General features: G+C 45.1%; 1 protein-coding gene across 1 annotated transcript; it reads right to left on the minus strand.

Moving 5' to 3' along the window:
- Positions 1-1772: 1772 nt before the first annotated feature.
- On the minus strand, positions 1773-16752 carry LOC118771319 (DDB1- and CUL4-associated factor 11-like). Its single transcript, XM_036519280.1, has 15 exons — positions 16478-16752; positions 14558-14756; positions 13719-13846; positions 13134-13252; positions 12509-12573; positions 11332-11432; positions 10570-10716; positions 9392-9446; positions 8797-8865; positions 7502-7559; positions 6938-7123; positions 5390-5543; positions 3599-3751; positions 2942-3048; positions 1773-2049 (listed from the first exon to the last, which is right to left on the minus strand). The coding sequence occupies exons 2-15, from the start codon at positions 14743-14745 to the stop codon at positions 1927-1929; spliced, it is 1653 nt and encodes a 550-aa protein (XP_036375173.1). The 5' UTR covers positions 14746-14756; positions 16478-16752; the 3' UTR covers positions 1773-1926.
- Between the last annotated feature and the right edge of the window lie 765 nt (positions 16753-17517).

Here is a 17517-nt window from a genome sequence, read left to right on the forward strand (position 1 = left end):
AATAAAGCAGAACATTTTAAAACAGCAATACAAGATTGCACACATTCCTAAATGCTTTTATTTGTGAAACAATGTACAGCAAACAGAACTGTAAAATAACACGTCACTAACGGTACGCTGGAGTGGGTTTTGCTGCTCCTCACAGCTGAGACAGAAATTGACTTGGCGCAGCAGACCCTGCCATAGTAATGTCAGAGGAATCCTAAATAAACAGGTCTCTGTTCCCCTATTTTTAGTCGTAACCTCTCTGTCTCCACTGTGCTCTCCGCTCTGAAGAGTCAGCTGCTGGTTCCAGGGCCTGTTTCTGTCAATCAGCAGCGGTGGGCCCTCCCCCCCCCACTCCCGCCTTCCTCTTACAGCACTTGCTCAAACGTTTCCTCTTTGCCCTTAAGTTTGCCTGCTCCCTTATCTGCTCATTAGCGTGCCCGGCCTTCCTTTGCCATCTTCCCGGCCCCTCGTTTTGTACAAATCAGGAGGAGTTGCACCCCTGGTCTATGCCGTCTCTACCCTCCATCGCCCCTCTGGTTCCTCTCTCCCACTCAGCGGCAATGCTGAGTGCATGCGGGTCTAATTTTGGCTCGCAACCTATATTCGCCCCTCTCCGGCGCCCTCACCCCCCCCCGTTTATGCATTGTTTATGTTCTGCCTGGTCAGCTTCTCCGTTTCTCCGCCCCCGCACCCACCACCCCAAAGGCAGCTGCCATGATCTCTGCACTTTAATACACAGCTGGCCAAGCTCCCCTCTTGGGTTGCCAGACTGCCGAGTTGTGATACGCTGCTATGAGGACGGTGACGACCTTTATGGCGGTCTTTTGGAGCACAGGCTCCAGAGGATCGTCCCGGCAATGAACTGCAGTGATGCATACGTCAGAAAGAGAGGCGGACTGGTTCACCTCAACCAGTAAGGTCTGTCCATTTTTTTGAATGCAATGGGATGAGGGGTGTGTCATACAGTTTTGGCCACTGTTTTCTGGATCCTGATTGGATCTAGTGAGTGTGGCGTTTATGACTTCATTCAGCACAGCCTAAAAACACAGCCTACAGGTTAATAGCCTTTTGCCCTAACTGAGACAGTTTGTGATGGGAACTGCTTTCCATGACTGTGGTAACACATGTCACAGCCTGTTAAAGGTAAGCTCCTATGGTGCAGCATAAAGAAAAGATAACAATCTACTTTAAGATCTTCCAGTAGTTTCTATACAGCAATCATAAATATTTCAGGTTAAATTGCAGCTGCCCAAATGCTTCACACAGGACAGAAGAAACAAACAAAATAGCACTTCAAGTGATTTTTTATTGTTATCATAAAATATGCATTAAGTAAGACAATGATACGCACTCAGTCACTATTAACAAACCCGTAGCCCTCAACCTCATTTACAACACACACACAGATATTCAAATTTTTAGAACTGATTTTTTTTTTTACATTTCTTTTTTACAAAACAGTTCAGCAAAAGATTATTAACAAAGAACTTTCAAAATTTGCACTTGCATTTGTTCATATTTCCATCATCGTTTACAATTCAATATTTATTTTAAATATTTGTTTGAGGTTTTTGTACAAAGCAACAAACTCACTGTGGACAGAAATTATTACTCTAATTTTGAGAGCTGATAATTTTCACAATCTATTCTGTGGGGTATACTGCCATGGGGCATTTTCATGAGATGTTCCACGGCTATTCAATCCAGTGGTACGAGTCCATAGATTCAAGCTTGCTTGTTTCTCCTGCTACAGCAGTGCTTGCGTGTTATCAGTAGATCTGCTATTATAGGCCATATAATATAACAGCTTTCACAAAATGGAAAGAATATGCAAAGACTGCAGCGTAAGGCTTTACAATCATTCTGCAAATTCCCCAAGTGAACTGATTTTACAACTTCTGCAGCTGTGGTGGCAGTAAGGAGCGGGATATCCCGTAATTACTTCCCTCTGTTTCTGAGTCCCGCGTATTCGGGACTCGATTCCTCTGTTTGCTCGTCCCTTGTCTCCTCATCCATCTCACGGGCGTGCCTGTGTTCCCACAGCCAGACTCCTCCATCCCACTGTGTGTGAGAGAGAGAGAGAGAGAGAGAGAGAGAGAGAGAGAGACGGCAAGAGCCAGAGAGAGGGAGAGAGGGGAGAGAAAGAGGGAGAGAGAGATGGCAAGAGCCAGAGAGAGGGGGAGAGAGGGAGAGAGGGGAGAGAGGGTGAGAGGGGAGAGAAAGAGGGAGAGAGAGATGGCAAGAGCCAGAGAGAGGGAGAGAGAGGGAGAGGGGGAGAGAGAGAGGAGAGAGGGGGAGAGGGGGAGAGAAAGAGCGAGAGAGAGACAGCAAGAGCCAGATAGAGGGAGAGAGGGGGAGAGAGAGATGGCAAGAGCCAGAGAGAGGGAGAGAGGGGGAGAGAAAGAGGGAGACAGAGACAGTAGGAGCCAGAGAGAGAGACAGGGGGAGAGGGGGAGAGAAAGAGCGAGAGAGAGTGATCACAGTTTTGCCACTGAAAATGGCATAAAAGACCTTGGCAAGCCAAAGTCTGTGTACCTACTGCACCCTGGGAGAGGCTGGGATGGAGCAACATTCTCTGTTCCCTGCCTTAATTATCTCATTAGGGACACCTTTACCCAAAATTCTCAACATTCACTGGCTGCCTTTTACTTCTACCTAACATACACAGGGTAAAAAACTACAGAGGACGATGAAACTGGGGAGATAATAGCTTGATTTGTCAACTGTAAATTGCATATCTTTTAGCTTGTGGCTTTTCATGTTGTATTATTGTATTAGTCCTTGTATACTGCTTCTGTGTCCAAGGCTATGGCAACAAAGGTTGTCATATAAATGAAACATTTTTGAATCTGAGGGAGAGATAAAGAGTCTGAGTGATCTTCTATACAGGCTGACTGATGTTGAGGTGAATGGAAAAACACAGAGATAAGGTCACCCATAGGAACAGACTCACGGAGCTGCTGACGATGTTGTTCTGGTAGGGATGCCAGCTGACGTCTCTCACGCAAGCATGGTGATCAGACAGCCTGGATACCACGCTGCCCGTCAGCACGTCGTAGACTGCACACACACACAGGTAGTAACAGAGAGAGTGAGAGACAGGGACCACTAATACACACACACGCACACACACACACACACACACCACAGACACATACACGCACACCTCAAACACAGACACATACACATGTGCGCACACACACACCACAGACAAGCACACCTCAAACACACACACTACAGACACACACACACACCACAGACACATACACGCACACCTCAAACACAGACACATACACATGTGTGCACACACACACCACAGACACACACACCTCAAACACACACACTACAGACACACACACACACCACAGACACACACACACACACACACACACACACCACAGACACCACAGACACAGACACGCACACCTCAAACACACACTACAGACACACCTGAACACTGACACAAATGCATGCACAAACATTCACACAGACACACACAGATGCAGACAAACACACAAACACACACACAGACAGACGCAGACGCAGACCCGTACACACAGACACACTCAGACGCACACACAGAGGTGCACATGCTCCTGCTGCTACTCACTGATGACCCTGCCCGTGGAGCAGCCGCTGTAGATGAACCTCTGGCCGGTGCTGAACTCGGGCGAGAAGCGGCAGCGGATGAGCGTGTGCAGCACGCCGTGGCCGCGGTACGTCATCACCGACGTGTCCCCCGGCAGCTTGTGCCTCTTCAGGGCTGAGGGAGGGACGAGAGCGTGAGGCTCCGCACCGCACACCGACCTACAGCACTGCAGTGTCACACTGCAGGAAGCCGGCATAATGCCAGCAACCACCTCCTTTCCCCCCATAAGAATATTCCGGCACCGAACCCATGTGCTCAAGTCGGTCTGTAAACCCAGGGCGATCTCGCAATATTGTGATAAAATACATAAACTATTCTAGGAGATGTTCATCATGCCCTGCCATTGTCCAACTTTATTTTGTAATTTATAAACTGCTGTTGATCAGAACTGACATGAATATAACTGCAAAAGAGCTTATTTCAGTCATTACCTGACAGGCTCGTCTAGAGTATGGCTGGCTTTAACAGGCTATGTCCATTCACAGCAACTGCCTTATGTCAGGCAAAATTCCACCCAATGGGTATGCGGGACGAATCCCTTACAAAGCACCTCTTGACCTCAGCGTCAGGGCAAGCCAGAGTAACATGGCTCCCAAATTAAATTTCGCTCGTGGCACGTCATTTAAGAGGACTGCCATTGCTGAATCTTGTGTCTACATGTGTCCGTACCAGGACTTGACAAGTGACTTGAAGGCAGGTCTACAGGTTGGTCCAGGAGTACTGAATGGACTTCTAGTTGGGAGGAAATGACACCATACTGGGAGACTGGGAGGATGAGGGTTTAGCCCATTGGAGACAGTGTGGGAGACAGGAGGGCTTTAAAGAACCCAGGGAAAATTCCCGCTTACATCAGGTATGCAAGAGTGAAGTGGGAGCACTGCGCACATAACCAGCCAAATAGTCTCTCTCCCTTCCTCAAAGCGAAGCGGTTTCCACTGATAACAGTGCCTTTCACGCCCGCCTTTACCCCCCGCTTTACAAGAGAAAATAAAGAACATTTGCAACCTTCAGCGTTTCTATGCCTCCTTTGTGCCGCGTCATATTCTCCCCTTCGCTGCTTTCACCTGTGGCACGCGGCGCTGAACTGAGCGGAATGAGCCGAGCCACTTTCTTTGTGGCAAAACTTAACACCCTGAAGTTACTGTCGGCTCCGCACCGAAAGGGCATTCAGGTGCGGCTTGATGCTGTTCAGTCCCTTTCAACGGCGGCGTTGAAAGGCGGAATAAAGCAGACGAGGCGATGCGCCTGACGAGGAATGAGCCGTGATTCGCGACACCTGAATCCCTGATAAAGAAACTACATCTGCGAAACAGAACGGGGAGGCATGTAGGAGTGGAAACTCAGAACTGAAGTGTGTGCAGAGTGAACATTCCCAAGGCAGACAGAGTGGCACTGCTGGTGCTGTCAGCATCATTAGTATTATTATTAGTAGTATTAGTATTAGTAGTACTGCTATTACAATTATTTGTAGCAGCAATAGTAATATTGGTAATCGTAGTATTACATTACACTCCATGCCAAGATGTGCTAAATATCTATTTTGTTACCATGACATACATATGTGTACATTGCTGCCATTTTTTATACACAATCCAGTGATACACCTGAAGCTGTCCAGCACCTTATTTATGGCACAACAGCCCTGTCTGTCCAACGATTCCACCCTGTGACCATCTGGCTCAGCTGTTTAGTGACCACTGTCTGTCTGTTACCATGACAGCTGGGACCCGCCCCGCCCCCCCCACTCCGCACCTCTCTGCGGGACCTGCTGCCAGCGGTAATCCCAGTTCTGCTGCGTGACGGCCAGCCGGGACGCAGCCAACCCCTCCCGAGGGGAGAACTTCCTCACGTCCCACAGCTTGATGGACTGGTCCTTGGAGTTACTGATGAGGTAGCGTGCATCACCCTGACGAAGAGTGAAGAGAGGGAGAGAGGAAGGGAGAGAGAGAGAGAGGAAGAGAGGAAAAGAGGGAAGGACGGAGAGAAGGAGAGATGGAGAGAGGAAGAAAGGAAGAGAGGGAGAGAGGGAGAGAAAGAAACAGAATTTGAGATGTTGTTTCATTTCAGCTTGGGTGGTATAGCATGGCTCTAATATCATACAATGAGGTAAAAGATCCAAGAGTCCATTTATGCAGCAGTCTAAATAGCAGCCAGTAAACGTCTTTAAAGGCAGGGCATCATTTTGCCATTTTTGTAATGAAATTCACAGAATGGCAACTAATTTGTTACTATGTTTTCCAACTTTAAATTTGCTTGTGACAAAGAAAGCAATTAGCCTCACCCTATCTTAGCTGTGCAGTTATTAGATCATATTTATATTAAAAATTGCCAAATGAAAACCTACTGTCTCAGAAGCCTCCAGCAAGGTAGGTTATGCCAGGTAAACTGCACTATAGATACCAGCAAATCATTCTCTGTACACAGCGGAACACATAAAAATGTTTTGTGACTGGACAGATACAAGTACAAATAATGAGCAATGAATTTGCCGCAAAGGTGGTAATTCACATTATGAGAACATTGTTTTGTTATAGGAAAACCTGCATAGCTACAGGCCGAATAGCATCTACAGAAAAAAGAAATATACAGTGTAATTTTGCAACAAGCAATTTGCATAGATCACAAACTTAATTCTGGAATACCGCTGCCACCTATAGGCAAGAGTTTAAAATGCAATGTCAATGAGTTGGGATTTCTGAACCTCAGTGGAGGGACCTAAAACAAGCAAAATGTTCTGAGTTTCACCACTAAGGATTTATCAATGCATTCCAGTAATTGTTGCATACAAAATTACAATTAATTATAAATAACCTACAGTATATTAGTTTTGCTTTGTATATGACACTGGAACTGCAATTTGCCTCTGCATATAGTCCATCATTATGTTCTTAATATTATATGTTTTTACAGCTACAACTTCCAAGAAACCGCAGGGGATGAATTGAAAGAAATCAGACCATTCACAGATTACACTGTCTTTGCAATTACAACGACCGAAACAGTGCTACACAAAGAGAGAGCTTCACTGACTGGCCTTCTATACAGGCGTGTCCATTACCCTGATATGTGTATGATTCTCCAGTGTGGAATGAGTTTATTTTGCTCTTATCCGAGGTGACACAGGTTTTATTTTTACAGTAAATTTTACATTATATTACTGTGTATGCAACTGGATATTTGGCGCAATGTGGGTGAAACAGTGCCTCAAGGTGCAACAGCACTGCGAACCTAGGGTTCGAACCTACGCCCTACGACGTTTGGGCTGTGAGCCCCTCTGCCTCCCCGTCTGCGTGGGTATACCTTGCTGTGTATGAAAGTGATGCCGTCTCTGTGCCCCGCCAGCTGTCCCACGGGCTCGGGCCTGTCCTCCCGGAGAGTCCGCCTGTCCCACACCTTGCACAGGGCGTCGTCGCTCCCCGAGAACAGCAGCTGGGACGAGCTGTCGGCGAAGGCCACGGCGTTCACGTCGTCTTCGTGGGCGTCGATCTGCAGAGAGAGGAATAGAGGGACAGTGAGAGAGAGGAGGGGGGGGATTCTGGGATTAAGTCACTAGCAAACCATAGAAAGAGGGGCCAGACGTATATTTGGATTCAGTTTGTAAATCCCATGTTAAACTGCAGTCAAGACATATACACATATTAGTAATCGATGTGCCTCAGTCTGATACCCCATAGCATGCAGAAGAAGGTTTAGAACACATTCCGTCTGAAATGACCCACTTCCAATCACTACATGCTTATAGCAGATCTCAATGCCAGAAGAAGTAGAGAAACTGACTCACCTGCATGCGCCTACAAATTCACACAGGTAAACACAAACGCACAGACACACATGCACACACAAGCATGTGCGCGTGACGCTGACCTTAAGCGTTCTCTTGTTCTGCTCACGGTCGAAAACATAGAGGCAGCCATCGTTCGCCCTGTGGAGGAATGAGAGATGCGAGAGTGAGAGAGTGAGTGAGAAGAAGGGAGATCTATTCTACAAGGGAGGGGCTTAGCCTGCAATCCAAACCCAGCCAGCGAGTGAAGGTGAGGGAGTCTGCACCTCACACCGTGCCTTGGACCTGCGTATGTGCTGACTGAGAGGACGGGTGTTACCCCCGAGTGCACCGGGGACACGCTCACATTTTGTCATTGTCACAGCAAAGCAATGCAAAAAGCCACGCAAAAAAGAACAAGATGAATGACTTGAAACCATGGAAACCACAGAGGTGGTGACATCCAGAAACAATGCCGAATGACATCCACACCGATGCTATACATGTTGCAACTGGATTTATTTACACATTATTCAATGTTTATGCTGTACATATCTTTACACACTGTAACTACAGTGGATATGAAAGAATTTTCACCTGCAAATTTAAAATCATGAGTCAAAAATGTTCTGGACCAAGCTAAATTTTCATGTCACACATTTTTTAAACATTGTGCTCTCTCCCACACCGATCTTTGGGAAATGATGTGATTGCACAGAGGTGTGTTAAATTAATCTGCAGGAACTAGCGCTCAGCTAGTCTCAGTAATAGTGGAGTAAAATATTACTTTCACACAAGACTTCCCCTCCCATTAATCTTCCAGTTTTAGCACTGTAACCACTTAAATGTAGCATTCCTTATAACTGAAGTCAGTAGGAAAAGCGGTCACTTGTACATCTGGCCTTTTTGTAAAAAAGACTTGATCTGTACAAAGAGTTTTTTCTAGCTGTTAACAAACTTTACCTGCCAAACAGATAAATATTGGGGTGACTGTGGTATCTTAGGCTTAAAATCCAGTTCTAGTTTGTCACTTCCAGTTAATGATAAACTAGCAATGTAACCGGTTTCTTTATCGTTTGAGTCGATATCATCCTGAGTTATCAGCCAAAAGGAATTGTGGGATATCAGACATGGTTAGAGGATGCAATCAAGAGCAGGCTAAAGTTCCTCATTTTTGACTGGCGCACTTTTGAACACATGACTCAGAGCCATTTTTGGGGGACGTACTCGAGATTTAACATGGAGATTGGGACACAGTCTTAGTCTTGCTAAGATCATGTCCTGAAATGCTTTGTCGAAACACTGACAATAAAGCCAATACACATGCCAGCTGAATATGGCTGGCGCATTTCTACATGCGTGTGGAAAGACAGAATGACCTCAGAATGCGCTCACTCACCCTCCCAGGATCTCTTTCCCATCTGAGGACGCCGCCAGAGAGAAGACACAGAATCTCCTCTCATCCGGACTGACGGAGTAAAGAGAGAGAGGGAGGGAGAGAGAGAGGCCACCAGTCACTTCGCATCAGCTAGCCATAGCACCACTCACTGCTGTTCTGCACTGCTTATTTCAAACTGTCGCACGTGAGGGCACCAGAAACAACAGTGCTTTAATAACATGTAGAAACATTACTCTCACACAATAATGGCGTTGCCTTTGAAAAGCATACTTCTTGCTTTCAATCACTTGCATTATTCGCTAATCAACTGCTGCATCAAAGTCAGCGCTATCCCACTCCTGGCCCTAAAAAGGGCTTTGGAGATGCCTTCTAACCAGTAGCAAACTGAAACATGTGGCTACAGGTGACTCCCAGCCTTTTGATGCCTTCAATTGCTGAAATTATGAATGGCAAGATAATAATTTTATCCAAAACCGTGGGTGAACACAGGACTGTGGGTCTCCAGAGAACAGCCGATATATAAATATATATACAGAAACATGAGTCAGTGTGTGGGTTACAGTAATTACACCCTGTTATACTTAGTTAAACTTACTTGAGATCCAAAGCGGTGTGTGTCTCACTCTCCCCATCCATACTGCATACATGAACTACACAGGGAGGGGGGAGAGGGAAAACCAGAGAAAACCCAGACAGCAAGAGAGGGAGAGAGGGAGGGAGGGAGGAAGAAACGAAGAGATCAATCAGACAGAAAGACTTCAACAAATCATACTGCACCCAGCCACCTCTGCCACAATCTTACTTCGCAAACCACATAAATGCATTCTGCAGCTTGCTCCAGCTGGGCTCCCTCGGTGCTGTTTGGCGTGAGCTTCCTGACACGCTGTCCTGGCCGAGTGGCTTTTTTAACACCGCTAATCTCACTGACAGACGGGTCCCTGTGGTGCTGGAACGCAAACGTGCTTTGATGTCGTAACTTCCAGGGGCAGGGGCAGCTCTCTCGTCTCTTTTTAACACTTTTGCCCGTGGTTTCCTCACACGCTCTTACTAAAACCTAGACCTCAGAGATCAACACTCTGCCGTGCCGTCGACACTCCGTGGTCTCTGCGTTACCAAGCGTGTCAATCTAAACCGCCGGGCACGTGTGCGGTCAGAGCGGGGAGACGCTGTAAAGGTAACACAGGGACAGGTGCAGGGACGAAGCACCGCTCCCAGAGCACCGCTTGGAACGCTTATAGGCCAAGCAATTACTCTGAGCATTGAGTCCACGTCAACAAATTACACTAAGTGCACTCAAGAAGGCACAAGGGCCACGGTGATGATTGGAGGAAACGCCACCTGATACTAAACACAAACGGCAATTTAGTAAAAATATCATGCATCCCGTATAAGCCAGGGTAACACTGGGCAATTCAGACTGGGAGGGGAGTTGGCACTTTCCTGTTTCACAACCATATGTAACATCTTTTATTTTTAATGCTTCGTTATTGTTTAGGTATAACTTATATGTAATACTGTTCAAAACTCAATATTTATCTACCTAGCTATTTATCTAAGATACACTGACAGACATAGACGGACAGACAGATGGATAGATAAACACATAGACAGAAATCTATGAAATCCATGATGGGTGGAGCTACCATGCGCTGTGAATCGTTGACTTGTCTAAACCAATCAAAAGACTGCTCCCCATGGAAGAACAGCACAATTGGTTAAAATGGTCAACGCCAAAAAGATGACAAAGGACAGGCGAGTCTCTCCCTGTCTTACTGTAGTCGGACCAGCTGGAGTAGAGCACGCTGTGGGAGTCTGGGGTGAAGCACACATCCAGCACGCTCCAGCCAACATCGCGCGCCTTCACTGTGCTCTTCAGGACAAAGCGCCCCCTGCTGGTGTCATACAGACGAATGTTCTGATCTGAGAAAGAGGCAGTCAAGAGAGTCCTAGTATGAAACGGTCAGATGCTCCTAAACGACTAGCCATCACATTAAAAAAATAACGTTCATGATAAAAAAAAACTGGCATTAGCACAAATATTAGGGGTAAGCTTTGCATTAAAAGCAAGTCAGTGCATTTATCCAACTCCTGGGCCCTGATACTACAAGGGGAGGACATTAATTGAGAATGATTCCACACAATAAAATGCAATACATGGCAATTAGACAGCTAATTAAGTAAAAAAGCATGTATTGGGCAATGTTTGTTATATTAATCAACATCAAACAAACCCTAAGTGTACTCAACTGTCAACAGCAGTGTACATAAAATAAATGTTCAATGAAACATAAAAGTTACACCAAATAAACTACTTTGTTTCTGTAATGTGAAAGCAAACAAAACCATTTCATAAATACTCGCTAAACATTTGTCTAATCTGTATTGGTATCAGTACTTACACATCCGCGCAGATGTAAAATTCTGATACATGAATATTACATGTAAAATATAGTGGATAAAACTGATTTATTGGTTCAGAAAGCAAAATGCTCAAACCTCTGTGAATATGACTCTGTGTGGGTCAGCGGTACGCACCCTGGCAGGCTGTCAGGAACCTGTTTCCATCCTCACTGTACACCCCGCAGAAAACCTTCTGGTGGTACGTCTCTTTGAAGGCCACATGGTTGGGCAGGAAACTGGGGATGGCAACAAACAGCAGAAAGTAGCAGGTTTGACTCTGCTGTTTTTCTCCAGTACATGATCCTATACCTTAATCACTCCATCACATAGATCACTGGGTCATATCCAGCTCTACTGGTGGGCAATATCTAAAACGTTAGGAAAGCCATGTGGCTCTAACTAAGGACTGCCAAGCAAATATGAAATGGGGCTGATATAGATCCGAATGACCACTATTACTGTCGATAATAAGATTAGATATTTCAACACAACATTATATGCAAAATAATACAGTGCGACTCCTTATGAGTCTATATGTATCGCCGTGTTAAAGCAATTCACATGCTTGCCCCACTTTTCATGCTCGTGTAAGTCACGCTTCAAAGTGAAATCTTAATGGAGAGCACTTTACCATAATCTCAATCACTCAACATGCTGCTCTAATTATCGTCCCAATGTAGAAGGCTGCCGTCAATGTCATTACAATTACAACCGACCCCTCATCTGCTCAGCTCTTTAATCATATAATCTAATTAACTGCATATGAAGCACAAATAATCGGAAGGGGATGATTCACTTAAGGAGTACGGGCACTGTTCTGGTTTCCTTTGACGGTGTGGTGGCGTCTCGGATAGCTTGCTGCACTGATGATGTAAAAAGTCACTGATACATATACATTGTGGATTGGCTGGCAGACTGGGAACAATACATGGTGCAAGCCAACAGATGAGATGCGAGTCTGTGAATCTGGACAGGATCTGTGAATCAGCTGTGGCAGCACAACCCCCTGAAGTGCATTACATTACATTACATTATTGGCATTTAGCAGACGCTCTTATCCAGAGTGCCTTACATCAATTACAGGTTTTTACAATGTTATCCATTTGTACGGCTGGATATTTACTGAGGCAACTGCGGGTTAAGTACCTTACCCAAGGGTGCAGCAGCAGTGCCCCAATGGGGAGTCGAACCAGCAACCTTTCAGTTATGAATCTTGCTCCTTAACCACTATGCTACACTGCCGCCCACGTGTCAGCAATGGAACAGAGGGCAGGGAGTGTGTGTGCAGAGACTGCGCCTCAGGGCTACTCACTGTGAGCGAATTCCACTGCACTCCCCGTGAGAGAAGCTGGACCCGAGACAGCGGCCCCTTTCCCTCTGAAACAAACGCGGTTTACACCAACAGCACCAGAGCACAGGGACCTCAGCCCGCACTCCATACAGAAAACAACTGACACATTACACATCACCATAATACCCATGCACGACGAGAAGCTGTGGCAATAGGGCAATGGTAGCCATGACAATGTGGATTAGCTGGTCATAAGCACAGATGTAAGATAATTCAAGTTCCTGCCTTGAGATTTTTCAGTGACTTTATATCTACAGCTTGGCTAGCTACTTTGGTGGCATTTAAGTGCTCAATAATACTTAAAGAATATGTATCAAATGAAATCTGTTACTACTCAGTGAAGGAAAGGTGGACTTTGTATAAGGCTTGGATACTCTGTGTGATAGAATTACTGCCAACTTCAAACCAGACTGTATTAGCAATTATTAGGATAAATGAAGAACTTTTAAATATTGACACCAACTTCAGTAAAGGCAAGGATCAATCTAAATTTACAGAAAAAGATATACATGTCAGAGATTTGTGTAGCAGTAACCCAATTCGTGGCTGTCAGCAGCTGTAAACCCCAAGTGCCCCACCTTCTCACCTCCTTTAGCATATGGGTGAAGCTCTGTCTGCCTTTCGACCCTGACGAGCCAGTGGCGAGAAGGATCTGAGTCCGAATTTCACTCCGGTCCACATCCTGAGTGTCAGGGTGGGCGTCCACTGACAACCAATTGGACAGGATCGCCAGTTACAATATATATCAACCAACGTTAGCCATGAGCTCAGTGACATAGTGACAAACACATATGTATCAACACATTAATATACCCTGTATACTGTCTCATGAATACAATAGCAAACCTGGCAGGCATGTTTGTTTCTTACTGTCCTCCTCAAATAGCACACTCCACCCATGACCATGCAAATGACCCTTTGCAAAGCCTCGCTCACATACAGTGATCCTCCAATCAGTGCTCAGGAGCTGTAACTAACCACCAAGAGCTTTGTCAAGCTTCCCTTCAGTGGAGGTTGGGAAAAGGGAAAGATAATTAAAGTAGCCAAGTGGAGGGGGGGGGGGGGGGGGGGGGGGGGGGGGGGGCGGAGCTTTGCGATGGGCTCATTTGATACACCAAAGTCATGTACACAGTGCACTACAGGACTCGCACAGTATAGAAACTCTGGTTACCCGGGGGATTGTAGCGGCCTCCTAGGCGCCCCTCCCAGGCCCCATCACTGTCATCGTCAGAGTCAGGATATGATTGGACGAGCTGTAGCCCTGTCGCCCCGCCTCCATGGACCAGCCGGACCTGGCCCCTCCAGTCACAAAATGGGAGATAGAGAGTCATGAACATGTGTCAAATACATACTGTTGGAGGACATTCTGTGCCTTTCTACCATAGGTTTGTGTAGCTAATAGGAAGACTTCTGTATGCAAAATAAGAATGAATAACATCTTTTTTTTATCACTACAATAATAGCAAAAAGAGACAGAGCACTGGAGAGAGATGGAAAAATAATATAATTTGGAAAAATAATATACTTTGCTGACTGCCCCTTTGCTGCTGTGAACAGCTTAGTGCTTTTGAGTGAGTGCTGCTTTACACATTTTTAAAGGACATGTGACACTGACAAAAATTTACATACATCACCACATACTCATGTATTCACTCTATTTTAATGGCAAAAGGTATAATAAACATCTCTCTCAAGTGAACAGCACACTCTGTATAATTTCATGGATTTTACATTATTACATGTTCCAAGGTCTTCAGGGTGGGAAACCTACTTACATTCTAATGGCATATAAATTTAATTCACACATTCACACAAGCACATTTGGGCAAACTGATCAGCAGTGTTGCAGTGTTGAAGAATTAAAACCATTCAGTGTATCCGGTATATGCATGGAAATGCAATGCAAAGTCAGGGCTGCAAAACATACAGTTTCATGCAACAACGCATATCAGTGCAGTGTGCCAGGATGATATCTGTCAATATCTGTCTTTCTGTCAGTCTATGCCTTACCTCCTCAGTAAGTAAGCCAGCACTTGAGCTAAGTCTACGTCCTCTTCTGATGCCTGCTGTCTGTCCGCTTGCCTCGGTATCAACCTGCGGCCACGCTGGCTGCTGTCCTGGCTGTTCTGAACTTCTGACTCGTCTGGGTTGCCGCTAGAGCCCCGACCAGACATCCCAGAACTGGACCGAGAGCCCATAGACCGAGAGCCTGGCACACACAAATAAACAAGGTCACTGCGTGGTTCTTGCTTTGCATTTGCTTCTCAAATGCGCTTCAAAACTTTAAGCGATAAGAAATTTTTTTCCTTTAAAGAATTTCAGCATTACCGTTCAACATTCGATGTGTGCAGAAGTGAATGCAGTAACATGTTACAACACAAGTCTCAATGCCCTATAGTTTTAAGTCTGTTTTAACTTAAATGTAAAATATGTACTTCAGCTTACACTGCTATTTTTGATGCAAAGAAAAAAAAAACTGGGGTGTCAGATGTCTTTAAATGCAATGCCACTCAGAATGAGATCTTCTACAGCAATCTGTCATTGAGCAGTATGTTCTCAAAAAGTTCTTCATTTAATTTTATACACAAAATTGGGATCTCCTATGTTTTGTATTGTACACAAATATGACACCTGTGGTCAGTACTTTTTTTGTCACGGTTGCTATTACAAAAAAAAAGTCTCCCTTTTCTACAAAATCTGCAGGATTGGTCTCAAGATCTACGTATCAAATGGACTTTATTTTAATAGGCCAAGCATGTTTAATCTACAGTTTGCATATCCCTGCCCCTTCATGTTGCCTGCACCCTGCTACGCCCCCCCCCCCCCCCCCCCCCCCCCCCAGGTAAAACAGAGAGATCTTCTTGCTTCACCAACAAGTAACCTTACTCAATAATGAGAGGTAAAGCAAGACATGTCAAATGTGCTGTAGCTGGTTGTCAGGCAGCAAGCATATCTTTGCACAGCCTTCCGAAAGATACAACAACCCGCACTATGTGGCATCAGTTCATTTTAGCAATAACGTCGCAAAGCATGCCAGACCTCACACGTGTGTGTGCTCTGTGCATTTCTTGGCTGATGGCATCGAGAACCAGGAACAGTTCTGGGCTGTATTTGCTAGTAACTTGATCCTGAAACAAGGAGCAGTGCCAACAATCCGGAACCCGGTCATAAACATGGGATCTGTACGTGGCCTGCTAGTAACATCATCATCTTTTCAGTTTCATCTTCTTCGTTTGTGCAACTTAGTATTGCTATCTAGAGTTGCTTGCTAGTTAGCTAACCTAACTTGGTTTAGTGCAACACGGCTTGCTGAGCACCTGAAGGGAACGATGAAACGACAGAGCAAAGGCGTATTGATAGAAAAGACATATAGTCCCAAGCAATAACAGTACCGCGCAGAGGTTGCACATCAACCTGCCCTCGACCTGAATGAACGCAATGAGTGCCTAAAACTCATGACTTGTTAGCATGACAACGACAGGAACTACTAGGACAGAACCACAACTGTACAACGCTGCCTGCAGAGTGACGTTAAAGCATATCTTACAGTCCTGTTAGACTAGCATGTTGCTAATTTGCACTGTCGTGCCAGGCTGGTTTAACCTTACACATAAAAATAGTTCCCCTTCCGACCAATGTGGCTATATATACAGCTAGCTGGTCAGACAAACCTAAAAGTGGGAAATGCTTGCTGACAAAAGTGATGTGACGAGTCAGCAATATCTTGATAGCTACCTAGTTTTAAACCCTTATTTACTTTCTAACTAGCTGTTTGGCTAATAAAGAAATGCTACATACATAGGCAGCTAAGTTAGCTATATAGCGTGAATATCCAATACAGTCATCGACATAGGAGCAGCTACCTAGGCCAGTAATTAGTTAGCCAGCTAAGGCACGATAAAGCTGCAAACTAAATACAATTAGAATTACCGTGTTTATTTGGAGTAGCTAAGTGGTCTTGCCGTTTTCTCCAGATGTTGTCTCAACTTGTCACTGTAGCCACTCTGTTTTTAGCTAACTAGCCAGCTAGCTGTTGTGATCGACATTCAGTTTTAGGACGACTGCCGTTGTTATACTGATCCTGTACACTGAAGTGTACAATACTTATCCTGTAGTTAGTAGATGTTTGTTGCAAAGATATTCCATTAAATTTCGTAGTCTCTCGGAAACGCCATGTTGTTTACGTTATCCGAGGTGTTATTACCCTTTTTCTACTGTCACATGACCACCTCTTCTAACCAGAAGGCACAAACGGGACGAATTGCGTTTGGCATTTCAGCGTATACTCAACTCATTCGACACTCATTGGATAAAAGGCTCCACGTGACATATTCTAGCCAATAAAAAACGAATGTTCTAACTATTCGATGAATTATGACGACATGAACCTCCACCGCAAGAAGACTGTTCGGTTCGGCTCACGTGTTTCCGGATTTCACAGGCGGAAAACGACAGTAGGTCCAAAATGGCATGTACTGTCATCGCGATTGTCGCCGAAACACTTAAGAACTGCAAAAATGACGAAAACGGGGCCGTGGCGAAAAGGGAGGGGTTATGTAAATTTGAAAACGGTGTTAAGCGATTCTGTTCCTCCGCCACGCAACATTACACATTTTTATGGTATTATTTAATGTCTCGAATATTTGCTACCTAATGTGATCAACTTTAGGAGGTGCTTCAAAAATGTTTTGGCATGTATTTCAAAACATGCTAACTCATTACACTCTCAGCTGTCTTTTAAATCTGTCTAAAGGCTATAAAATAGGCTTCTTCTGCATGAAACTATCTAGCAAATATTTGTTTAACCACTTGTGTCGACTGCTTATTGAAATTAAGTGGTGAGCGGTCATAACAACAGGGCGGCGCATGTCCTATGCTTTTCAAAATGACCTGAGAAGTATTTTCATTCGTTATTTCCGCAGTTAAATCACCATACCTTCTACAATAATGTAATTTTTGTTTTCCGTTCT

The sequence above is a fragment of the Megalops cyprinoides genome, chromosome 24, assembly GCF_013368585.1.
Source record: "Megalops cyprinoides isolate fMegCyp1 chromosome 24, fMegCyp1.pri, whole genome shotgun sequence".
NCBI lineage: Eukaryota > Metazoa > Chordata > Actinopteri > Elopiformes > Megalopidae > Megalops > Megalops cyprinoides.